The sequence below is a fragment of the Cricetulus griseus genome, chromosome 2, assembly GCF_003668045.3.
Source record: "Cricetulus griseus strain 17A/GY chromosome 2, alternate assembly CriGri-PICRH-1.0, whole genome shotgun sequence".
Taxonomy (NCBI): domain Eukaryota; kingdom Metazoa; phylum Chordata; class Mammalia; order Rodentia; family Cricetidae; genus Cricetulus; species Cricetulus griseus.
The window spans coordinates 157,542,545-157,555,204 of NC_048595.1; the positions used below are offsets into that span (position 1 = coordinate 157,542,545).

A 12,660-nucleotide genomic window follows, 5' to 3' on the forward strand; every position below is an offset into this window, starting at 1 on the left:
AGTGAGAGTTTGACTTCTTCCTTTCCGATTTGTATTCCATTGATCTCTTTTTGTTGTCTTATTGCTCTATCTAGAACTTCAAGGACAATATTGAAGATGTATGGAGAGAGTGAACAGCCTTGTCTTGTCCTCTATTTTAGAGGAATCGCCTTGAGTTTCTCTCCATTTAATTTGATATTGTTTATCGGCTTGCTGTATATTGATTTTATTATGTTAAGGCATGTTCCTGTTATCCCTGATCTCTCTAAGACCTTTATATTGATGTGGTGTTGGATTTTGTCAAAGGCTTTTTCAGCATCTAGTGAGATGATCATGTGGGTTTTTTTCCTCAGTCTGTTTACATGGTGGCTTGCATTGATAGATTTTTTTTATGTTGAACCATACTTGCATCCCTGGGATGGCACCTACTTGATCATGGTGGATGATTTCTCTGATGTGTTCTTGGATTCAATTTGCCAGTATTTTATTGAGTATTATTGCATCAATGTTCGTGAGGAATATTGGTCAGTAGTTCTCTTTCTTACTTGTGTCTTTGTGTGGCTTGGATATCAAGGTTATTTAAGCCTCGTAAAAACAGTTTGTCCATGACCCTTCTGCTTCTATTGTGTGGAATACTTTGAGGAGAACTGGTGTTAGCTGTTTCTTGAATTTCTGGTAAAATTCTGCACTGAAGCCATCTGGCCCTGAGCTTTTTTTGGTTGGGAGACTTTTGATGGCTGCTTCTATTTCATTATGGATTATAGGTCTATTCAAGTTCCTTATCTGTTCTTGATTTAATTTTGGTAAGTGAAATCTATCCAGAAAATTGTCCATTATCTTTAGATTTTCAAATTTTGAGGAATACAGGTTTTTGAAGTGTGACCTGATGAGTCTCTGGATTTCCTCTGTGTCTATTGTTATATCCCCTTTTCATTCCTGATTTTATTAATTTGCATGTTCCCTCTCTGCAGTTTGGTAAGTTTGGATAAAGGTTTGTCTATCTTGCTGATTTTCTCGAAGAACCAACTCTTCGTTATATTGATTCTTTGTATTGTTCACCTAGTTTCCACTTTGTTGATTTTATCCCTCAATTTGATTATTTCCTGGCATCTGCTCCTCTGGGAAGTATTGGCTTTTTTGTGTTCTAGTGCTTTCAGTTGTGCTGTTAATTCTCCAATATGATTATTCTCCTGTTTCTTCATGTGGGCACTTAACACTATCAACGTTCCTCTTAGCATTGCTTTGAAAATGTCCCATAAGTTTGGGTATGTTGTGACCGCCTTTGCATTGAATTTTAGGAAATATTTAACTTCTTTTTTTATTTTTTCCTTGACCCAGGAATTGTGCAATTGGGTGTTATTTAATTTCCATGAGTTTGTAGGTTTTCTGCAATTCCTGTTGTTGTTGAATTCTAATATTAAAGCATGATGGTCTGATAAGATACACAGGGTTATTTCAATTTTTTTGTACCTGTTGAGGTTTGCTATGTTGCCAGGTGGTCAATTTTAGAGAAGGTTCCATTTGCTGAGAAGAAGGTAAATTATTTTGTATTTGGATGGAATGTTCTATAGATGTCTGCTAAGACCAATTTGGCCGTAACTTTTATTAGTTCCTTTGTTTCTTTGTTAAGGAACTTGTTAAGTTCCTGTCTGGTGTCCCTGTCCAGTGGTGAGAGTGGGGTGTTGAAGTCTCCCACTATAAGTGTGTGTGGTTTTATGTGTGATTTGAGTTTTAGTAATGTTTCTTTTATGAACATGGATGCCATTGCATTTGGGGTATAAATGGTCAGAATTGAGACTTCATCCTGTTGGATTTCTCCTGTGATGAGTAGGAAGTGACCTCCTTCATCTCTTTTGATTGATTTAGTTTAAATTCCAATTTGTTGGATATTAGAATTGCTACCCCTGCTTGTTTCTTGGGTCCATTTGATTGGAAAATCTTTTCCCAACATTTAATTCTTAGGTAGCGTCTGTCTTTGAAGTTGAAGTGTGTTTCTTGTATGGAACAGAAGGATTGATTCTGTCTTCTTATCCATTCTGCTAACCTGTGTCTTTTTATGGGCGAGTTAAGACCATTAATATTGAGGGATATTAATGACCATTGATTGTTCATTCTTATTTGTTTTGGATTTGGTGGTGGTGGTGAAATTATGTGTGGGTTTCCATCCCTTTTTTCTTGTGGCTGTTGGTAAAGTGGGATTATCTATTGCCTATATTTTTCTGGTTGTTATTAACTTCCTTGGGTTGCAATTTTCCATCCAGAACTTTCTGTAGTGCTGGATTGGTGGATATATATTGTTTGAATCTGGTTTTGTCATGGAATATCTTGTTTTCTCCATCTATATTGATTGAAAGCTTTGCTGGGTATAGTAGTCTGGGCTGTCATCTGTGGTCTCTTAGTGTAGGTAGAATATCTATCCAGGACCTTCTTGCTTCAGAATTTCCATGGAAACGTCAGGTGAAATTCTGATAGGTTTGCCTTTATATGTTACTTGACCTTTTTCCTTTGCTGCTCTTAATACTTTCTCTTTATTCTGTATGTTTGAGGTTTTGATTATTATGTGTCAAGGAGACCTTCCTATTTTTGGTCCAGTCTATTTAGTGTTCTGTAGGCTTCTTGTACTTTCATTGGTATGTCTTTCTTTAGGTTGGAAAGGTTTTCTATGATTTTGTTAAATATGTTGTCTATGCCTTTGAGTTGGATTTCTTCACCTTCTTCTATATCTATTATTCTTAGGTTTGGTCTTTTCATGGTATCCCATATTTCCTGGATATTTTGTGTTAGGGATTTGTTGGACTTAAGATTTTCTTTGGTTGATGAATCTATTTCTCCTTGTGTATCTTCAACTCCTGAGATTCTCTCTTCCATCTCTTCTATTCTGTTGTTTATGCTTGTATCTGTAGTTCCTAGTTGTTTACCCAGCTTTTCTATTTCTACCATTCCCTCAGATTGTGCTTTCTTTATTGTCTCTATTTCAGTTTTTAGGTCTTGAAGTGTTTCCTTGAAAGATTTGTTGATATCTTGTATTTTTTGCTTGTTTTCTCCTCCATCTCTTTAAGAGATTTTCTCATATCCTCTTTGAGGCCCTCTATCATTTTTTATGAAGATGTTTTTAAGGTCCTTGTCTTCTGCTTCATCTGCATTGTGCCATTCAGTTCTTGCTGGTGTAGGGTCCCTAGTCTCAGGCAGTGTCATATTGGTTTTTCTGTTGTTGAATGTGCTTTTATATTGTCTTCTTCCCATCCTTTCTTCTGGTGGGTGTAGCAGGAGTCTCTTCCTCTCCTCATGGGTACAGGACCAAGGTTCCCATCTGGTAGATGCAAACAGTTCCAATACTCTGATGTTTGACATCTTCTCGTGGATGGAGGCTGAACTGTTACTGGGGCCTTGGCAGTCTCTGGGTGTGTTGGATCTTGCCGAGTTCAGGTCCCCTGAGCAGTCCCCTGGCTTCAGGTGTCTCCAATCAGGGCAGTGGAACCCGAACCGGAAACCCAGTGCAGTATTTATTACACTGTGGTATTGCCAATTATTACACCATGCAGTTGTCAGTACACTGTTTATTACACCATGCTGTTGTCAATTATTACACCATGCTATTGGCAGTGCAGTGTTGTGTTTATTACACCATGGTGTTTTCATTGCAGCATTTATTACACCATGCTTTTGATAGCTTCTAATTTCTGTGCCCCCTGGTATAAGTGACAAAAGTTTTATCCTTCTTGATAATTAAACATTTCACTTTGGGGTGGGTCTTACAGGAACTTCTTATGTCTTATAGGACATATGCTTAAAGGAGTTTCTAGAATATCCCTTTCTATCTTCCTCTCCCCCCTACTCTCCCTTACTCCCATCTCCCTCTCTCCCTTTCTCTCCAATCTCTATTCCAATTTGAAATGTAATCACTTGTTTGCTTCCAAAATTCATTTCTACCTTTGGCCTATGAAGCAATGCTATAAAAGGTCATTCCTGTTTTATACTATTATATGGACTTTGTAATTCAAACCTTAGAGCTAAATAAAATTTTTCTCTTTGTAAGACAATTGTCTGTGGTACATAGTCATAGTAATGCTAAGATAACTAGTAAATTTCATTTGCTTTATTCAAAAATTCTATAGTTCCTACACTCAAAATTTTAACAATGGCAACATTTAAAATGTTTTACAAGATCAATTTTATAGGAAATATGAAAGTTTTCACTAAGCTTTTTCTTCACTCATAAAAAAAAGTCTATTTCTGAAGACTTCAGCTAGCACACTATTTGAAACTATGCCAAATTTTGCTTGAGGTAGCCAACTTTAATTTAAAAGCCTTTACTTTCTGACTCAATTTGAATTCTTTGAGAAATTTTAAATAAGCACATGTTTCTTATGAGATTAATTCTTTACACTATTCCATGAATCTATGTTGTGTGTAAATACAGTCCATGATTAGTCCACTACAGTAAAAAGTCACAGTGGTGTGATGGTGGATGTCCTTTTGTATATGTTTCTCTTATTGGTTGATGAATAAAACACTGTTGGGTCAATGGTCAATGAGGCAGTAAGATAGGTGGGACTAGGAGAGGAGGAGAAGTCTGAGAAAGGCAGGCAAGAGAGGCCACCAAAATAGTAATGATGTAGCAGGCAAAGGAGTTGCAGGTCTGGAATTCTCTGGTAAGCCAAGACCATATGGAAATACATAGATTGGTAGTTATGTGTTGATAATTAAGACAGCGCTACCCAATAGAAGTCCTAGTCATCAGCCAACACTTTCATAATTAATATAATGTCCATGTGTTCATTTGGGGTAAGGCAGCTACAGAACCTGCTGGGCCAGAAAACTCATGCTTACAGTGGTGACTTACCTATGGCTAGTGGGCATCAGTGAGACTATTTATTATTTGACAGTCTCATACCTGTACTTGTTGGTTTTGAGGCATTTAACCCCTTTTGCATTCTCTTTCCCCCCTCTTCCTCTGAAAACCTTCTTTCCAACAAGCCTCCTTCTACTTTGATATCTGTCCCTTCTTCCTTTCTTCCTTCCTTTCTTTCTTTCTTTCTTTTCTTTTCTTTTCTTTCTTTCCTTCCTCCTTCTCCCTCCCTCCCTCCCTTCCTTCTTTCCTTTTTATTGTTTTCCTTGATTCCCTATTCCCTCCCTCTCTCTTTTCTTTCTTATTCATCAAGTTTGAGGTTGCCTGCATGAGCATAGTGGGGGTGGGTTTGGGTGTTATTTAATGGAATGTAGGAAACTTATCAGTAGCTATGCTACTGAAGAAGAATATTACCTCAGAACCCACTACCTGTCCATAGTCCCACAGTGAATAGAGACCTTAATAGTCCATCTTCATACATAACAAAATAGTAACAAGTCTGGTCTTCTGTGGATTTGGCATGGGTAACTACAGCTTCAGTGAGTTCACAGATAAAATGGTCATGTCATGCCCGGAAAACGCTTTTGTGGCACTATTCTCCAACCAGTAGCTCTGAAGTTCTTTCTGTCCCATATTCCCCATATCCCCTGAGCTTTGGTGGGGTGATATACATGACCTGTTTCAAGCTGAACACTCTACAGTCACTTATTCTCCATAATTTGACTAGCCATGATCTCCATATTGACTGCCACTCACTGCAGAAATAAGTTTCTCTGATGATGTTTGACAGACACCAGTTTGACATCATGTCCATTTAACAGAACAACAACAATGAGTTCTGTCTTAGGGCCTATGACCTCTTAAGCTACAGGCTCCTGGGAAGATTTACAGTACAGGCATCAGTTTTCTCTTGTAGAACAGGCATCAAACCCAATTAGAAAGGGTTTGGCTGGCCCCATAGTATCATGCATCAGTAGGCATATCTTGCCATGCAGGTCATTTTTATCAATTGCTATTTGAAAGAAGTAATAGTATAGCCAATATTTAATTATTAAAAACTGTTTTGTTAAAGGTAACATCCAAGTTATATATAAAAATGGGTTTGTTGAAAAAAGAAAACAAACAATGACTCAAAGGCTGGTGTGGTGACACACAACTCGCTTACAGTCTTCTGAGAGGGGAATCACAAGTTCTGGGCAAGACTGCGAGAGTACTCTACTATTTCCTTCTGTCCATTGATGGCTACATCACAAAGCACAGAACTTGATGAATGTGTATATTGCAACTACCAGTAAGGATATATTTGGGAAAAAAGAAAATCATCAAACAAACATAGCAACCAGAAATCCAAAACTTTAGGATTTGGAGTACTTTGTTCATGGTCCATCCGATTTTATAATCATAGAAATGCAAACTACTTTCATTACATTGAATAATACATTATTCTTCCTAAAGCAAAGTAGAAAAACAAACCAAAAGAAGAGGAAAAGGTTGCTGCTTACCTTCTGTTGACAACAGTGTGGGACGTCTGGCCTTGGGTTCTGGTGGCACTTCTTTCTGGTGTTTTGACACATGGATCTCATCTTCCCCTTGGCTTGGTGTTGCAGACATTCCCATTGGGTTTTCTCTGCCAACTGACATTCAGATTTTTAAAAACTGAAAGGCACTATCCTTCTCAAATCTCTGCTTCTTCTCGGAATGTTTACCATGTGCTCAGCACCAAGTCTAAGTTTCCCCATTGTTTGCATTTGCCCACTCAGATCACTTTACTCTTATTACCCCATTCGTAGAAAATGACTGTTCATTCTTACCAGCAGGCTGTGTATAAATGGCATTCCTGTAAAGCCTATTCACTGTTCTGTATTCCAAGCAGCAGCCTAACATCACAATATGAATCAAATGATGTATTCAAGATGTTTCCCATACAGATCTAAATGGGAGCTACTTGAGTAATCTGCTGGTTTGCCTCCTTCAAAAGAAAAAGCTGACTAAAGCAGCATTCAAACAGAACTTCATGCAATCTTACTAGAACAGCTAACCAAAGATATATAGTTATCTACAAGTGAAGAAAAGCACTAGCTACTTTTCTGTCATCTATATAAAAGCAAGCAGTTTGGGAGGCTGAAGCAAAAATAGGTATCTCCAGCTTTGTTGAAAAAAATGTGTATTAAAGCTGTATATTCCAAAGTGCTATTTATATTTAGAATTCCAAAGTTAAATTGTGTTTGTTCTTTAGAATAAAGCACAGGATGGATGATGACTCTTAGGTGACAGTCATTTAGACTGTGGATGTCAAGTTTCAGAGAGTGCACTGCAACATTTATATAGAAGCCTGACTGTGTAAGATTATAAACAGGAACACCACAACTTCTCTCAAAAACTCAGATGAGGCATAGAATTGGACAGCAAGCAAACCTCCTAGGTGTAGAGTGACCGACACTATGATATAAATGGTGCACAGACAACAGTATACTGGTGTCTGAAAAACTGCCTGAGCCTTTGTGCCTTATTTATGTCCTGCAAAGGTTATAAGGTATAATTTCAAAATAATGAGCTTTTCACCAACAAACCCATGAAGCACTGGTTTGCCCATTAAGTTTATTTATGGAATAATGGTTAAGCACTGGAGATGGATGATAATAAATGAATTCAAAACAAAACCGAAAGTTGACTAGACTTCTAGGTGTTCACTAGGATGAAATAAGAACTTAAAGGAAAAATATTCCTAAGCATAACTTAGGGTCCATTTGCCTATGTACATAATAAATATCTGGAATTATGATGGACTATGAACCAGTCTTCCAGTCACTGTCATAATCTTGGGAAAAAAAGGAAGTGCAAAAGACATGGCTTTTGGTGTTTATGGGGTTACAGTCCAGAGAGGATATGATGACCTCATATACTGGTGGAGAGTGCTTCACAAGACTTATGCAAAGGTATTCAGGAATATAATGAAGAAACTAATATCCCAGTCAAGAGACTGGAAACAAGCACAGACAGGGCTGCACATAGGTTCAGCTTAGACATGACTATGAAATAAGAAATAATGTCTCCAGTTTCTCTACCTTCCTTATACTAAATTCTCAAGGTCCCACCTGGGACTCTCCAACAGGTTGATGACATCTATTTCTATGGAAAATAAGTTCTGTAAATTCAAGAACAAAGAAACTCCCTTCTCTTTATGTAGAGGGAGCAGGTGACTCACAGAATGTGGTTCAAACTTCAAGTACCAAAGTAGCCCTCTGATGACACTCGGGATTGGGGTCTCTAATACCACTGTGCTCTCTTAACTGATTTTCACAATTGTCAAAGGAGTGTGAGGGGCTGTGAATATAGCTCAAGTGGTAGAGTGCTTTCCTAGCATATGCAAAGCTCTAGGTTTGATTCCTAGTACCCCATAAAACTGAGTGTGGTGGTACATGTCTAAAATCCTAGCACTCCGGAAGAGGAGAGAGGAAGACCAGTAGTTCAACAGTCATCTTTGGTTATTTGGGTACATAGTGAGTTTGAGAATAGCCTGAGCTGCATCAGACACTGTCTCAAAAATTAATTAAATTTAATTTAAATTTAAAAACTAAAATTAAGAAAATTAAAAGTTGAGTGTGAAAATTCATTAGCAGCAATGTAAAATGATAATTGTAATTAAGGTAAAAGAAGTATAATTTTTCATCTAGACAATTATTCACTTCTGATGGTATCATTATATGTAGAATGTCAGTTATGTCAGGACTCATCCAGACTTTACAAAGTCAATTAGTAAAAACATTTTGTATTATATTTTAAAAACAAAAACACATAAATAACTACGATAATGAATCTCTGTCATATTTTATAAGTTAGAGTATTATACACATAATTAGAATGTGATGTATTAGCTATTATTGCACTTAGATTTTACATATGAATAATTTTATTTTTAGATTTTCTTCAAACAAAAATGAATTTTCTGAATGTACTTTAACACAAATGTCTGTAAGACATCATAGGGGCATGGAGGTCTTTGACTCACAGACAGGCACCAGTGGAGCCTGAAAGGTTAATCACCCAGGGTTTTTCCCTCAAGGGAAGGAATCCAAAACCTGTTCTCCTTACCCAAGGTGGCAGCAGACATGCTTTCTAGCCTGGTGATCTTTGTGTTAACTGTGTGGCTGGATATCTTCTGGTACTGGATCCTTCCCCAGACTTGGACCTTAGACTTGTTTTTCTCAGTCCAGCTATAGAACCCACCTTTTGGACTTTACAAAGAGTTTTGATGTAGTCACATCTGATCTGCTTTTAGCTTACTTTCTTGTTAAGGAGATTTATGTATGCTTTGCTGTGCATGCAGGAGTGATATAATTATCACCAAAATAGTTTTCACCCAATTGTGCTGTGCTTAAATATGCCTAAAATAGACCATTTGAGGTCAAACTCCCAAAGTTTGAACAAACATCAGCTACTGAGTCCTGTTGAGCTGAACTACCTTTTTGCCTCCCATGGCTCATCACTTTGCTGGTTGTGAAAGTCACAGAGACCCTTAAAGACTTAAGCCTGAAATTCCTTTTATGACACTATGATGATGACATTGGTGTGTGTGTGTGTGTGTGTGTGTGTGTGTGTGTGTGTGTGTGTGTGATGACACACTCAAGTCATGGCACAAATGTAGCGTTTAAAAGGACACTTTTCTCATTGTTACTTTCCTTCCACATTTACATGGGTTCTAGGAATTGAACTCAATTTGTCAAACTTGTACAGAGAGCACCTTTACCCACTGAGTGATCTCAATGAACCCAAGAAATTCTTACTGTAACAAAAAAGTAGTAGCTAGCCAGTATCTTCAGTTCTATATCTTTTCAGATTATTGAGCTAGTGTCCATTCATTATTTTTTTTATAAATAGTGTAGCTCACACCATGTTACCTGGCCAGATTTATAATCAAAAAAGGCAAAATTTTGTATTTGAATTAAGCCTGTGTTCTAAAACTTTGAATGGGTCCGCTCTGGCTTCAGTGTTCTATAAGAGTAGGAGGACACTAAAGCTGAAGAACAGTTCAAGTTCCAACTAATCTAAATCTCTCTTCGCCCCACACAGAGGAGGTTTCATTTTCTGGGTTTATAAGTAATGGTATTGCCTGGTATAGTAGGGATGCATGAAATTCCCAAATAACCCATGGATCTGGATAACAGATAGAGAACTTCCTGCCAAGTTCAGCATAATAAATGCTCATATCAATTCAAACACTTTCGGTTTCTCTTATATATGAGGTTCATATGTTCTTAGTAAAAATTCATTAAAGAAAATGAAGACATTTTGCTATACAAACTGTCTGTCACAGCTAAATGATAGTGGGAATGGTTTTATTATAAATTCTCTATTTTCAATAATTAAATCAAATCCTAACCAAATTATACATGAAGAAATCAAGTTACAAAGAAATAATATGATTTGTCCAAAATGATTAGAAGTGGTGATGAAATCCCATTTCTTGCCTTCCAGAAATCTATGAACTCTTTAAATTATGAGACATACTATGAAATGTGTGTCTTCCGGAAATGACTATAACAGCAAATATGTGCACAGCACTCACGGAGTGCCAGACAGCCTTAAATGTTAACTCAGGTGGTTGTTACACCAGTGCTGAGTTAAGGCATTCTTGTCTTCATTTTACAGGAGAAGCATGAGGTCCCTTAGCTGTGTAGGTACACAGCTGCCAAAAGGCCAACTGGGGTCTGGACATTGACAGCCTTGCCCTTCCAGCCCACATGCTAAAACATCACCTCCCTGCTGAACCCAGCTACCCTCCTGAGCTTCTTGCTCTTTGGAGGGCAGACCCATCCATTAGAATGTCCTTGTCCTACAAGAGTATGCAACCTCCGTTCTCTTCCTGCCACTCTCTCCTCTCCACCCAAGCTCCCTTACTGTGCGCATTCTAGTCTGAATTTCAGACAAAGCTTGTGCTGTAAAAATAAGTTGTTGATTTGGGCTGTGTTGCAATACAAACAATTCAAGACTCAACCATTTCAAAGTTTTAGTACTCTATGCTTCTTCCTGGAGAAGATTCAATCTATCAACCATACTTACTTAGTACAGCTTCTATAAGATTCATATTATCTTAAAGTTATAAAACTACTGGGTAATTGCTGAAAAAGTTTTAATGTTCTGTCACACTCAAAAACCTTGAGAGACCTTTCTGGGTGAACACTGTATCTGTGGTACTTGGGACAAAACTAAGGCTTTGCACATGAGAGGAGCACTCTGTCTGTGAGCACTCTCCCACTCCAGTCTAGGAGACTTTTAAAGCATTTTCTGCATCACTTGTAAAGGATCCTTCGGAAGGACCTAAGGAAGATTGTCAATATATTTCTCTTTCCAATACACATCCCCACATATTTTCATAGGATTTATTTACTCAAAATATGCACACTTACAATTTCAAACATTCAAAGATTCAAGCAAAAAAAAAATCTCACCACAGTATAATGTACTTTTAAGTACATATGACAAAGCAAAATCTAAGATGTTTAATTAGGGGGAAAAATACCCAGACATGGCACATCACTGAGAAAATGCTACAACATTTGCTCCTTCAACCAATACACACAATTTACCAACTCTGAAGCAAGCACAATGTTGCATCAGCAGAAGCTGTGGGACAGAGTCAAGTGCTGCCTTGATGAACTTGGTGTTCAAAGAAGCCAGCTAAAGCCAGCGGGGAAACAAAGGCGTGGCGGGGTAAGTTACACAAATACCCACTCCTTTGCTTTCCTGGTCTGGGGAATAATTTAGCAATTCCTAGAAACTCAAGTGGGGTGAGGATGAACATCTGACCATGTAGGGCTCTTCCTGTGGCTCCTGCTCAGCCAACAAGAAGCGAGCTTTGTGTTTTCTTTCCCTGGACTGTTCAGTGTCTGTTAAGAGACGAAACTAAATCTCTGAGAGCAGTGGCAGCTGCTTACTCTGCAGTTGCACTCTCCATTACCCCAGATGGGAGGGCCACAAACTGGCCATAGAAGCTGAGAGGTTTCTGTGCCAGACTGTGAACATGAACTTCCCTGACATTGGGATTTCCCCCTCATAAGCACCAGAAACCAGCACTGGGAACTGCATGCAAGGAATGCCAACGCCTCTGCACACAAGTCAAGGTGCTATGATGAGACCTCTGAGACAGGGTCTCTGTATTTTGTGTTTGCTAAAATAAGAAGTTGCCCCTATAAAAGTTGTCCCTATAAACTGGGAAGGAAATGCAAAGTGCCCATGGCCTATAACAGAACAGATTGGGGAGTTTGTAAAGTGATTTTTGCCTATAAATTGACAAGTATGGTCTCTTAGTATCTCTCATCTCACTGCAGGTCACCCCTTCTTTTCATCCCCTCTTCTATTTATTTTAATAAATTTATTCATAATTATCATTATCTGTTCTTTATTATTATTTCTTCTCTGCTCCTTTCTTATCATGTGCACTTTCATCCTCCGTTTTCCTTCCACAGCTCACTACCTCCTGCTAGCTCTTCCTCACTGTTCCACTCCACCCTGCAACTTTCTGTGTTCTCAATCGTCTGGTGCCCTGCAGAGTTCCAGAGGCAGATTGCATACCCATTTGGCTAAATGGGGGTGTCACTCTCTGACAGCTTGTGGGAAACAGAGGGTGGAGCCACTGATGATTTTACTAGCCCGACAATTTATAACATCTTAAACTCAGAAACTAAAGGTTTAAATGGAGCCGATGCAGATAAATGTAAATAATTACTTTAAGATATATGGTCATGTATATACTCTCATGAAGTCAAACTACATTCTTGCTTTAAACCACCCTCTGTAAGATATTACACAAACACAGGCACCCACATACACAC

At 38.1% G+C, this 12,660-nt stretch overlaps 1 protein-coding gene across 1 annotated transcript in view; it reads right to left on the reverse strand.

Annotated features, from left to right (window-relative positions):
• The window catches only part of LOC113833778 (oxygen-regulated protein 1), a 195,675-nt gene that overhangs the window by 69,174 nt on the left and 113,841 nt on the right, over nt 1-12,660 (reverse strand). The window contains exon 16 of the mRNA XM_035439017.1: nt 6,331-6,462. Coding sequence (XP_035294908.1) covers nt 6,331-6,462 — 132 coding nt within the window. The remainder of the gene's footprint in view (nt 1-6,330; nt 6,463-12,660) is intronic.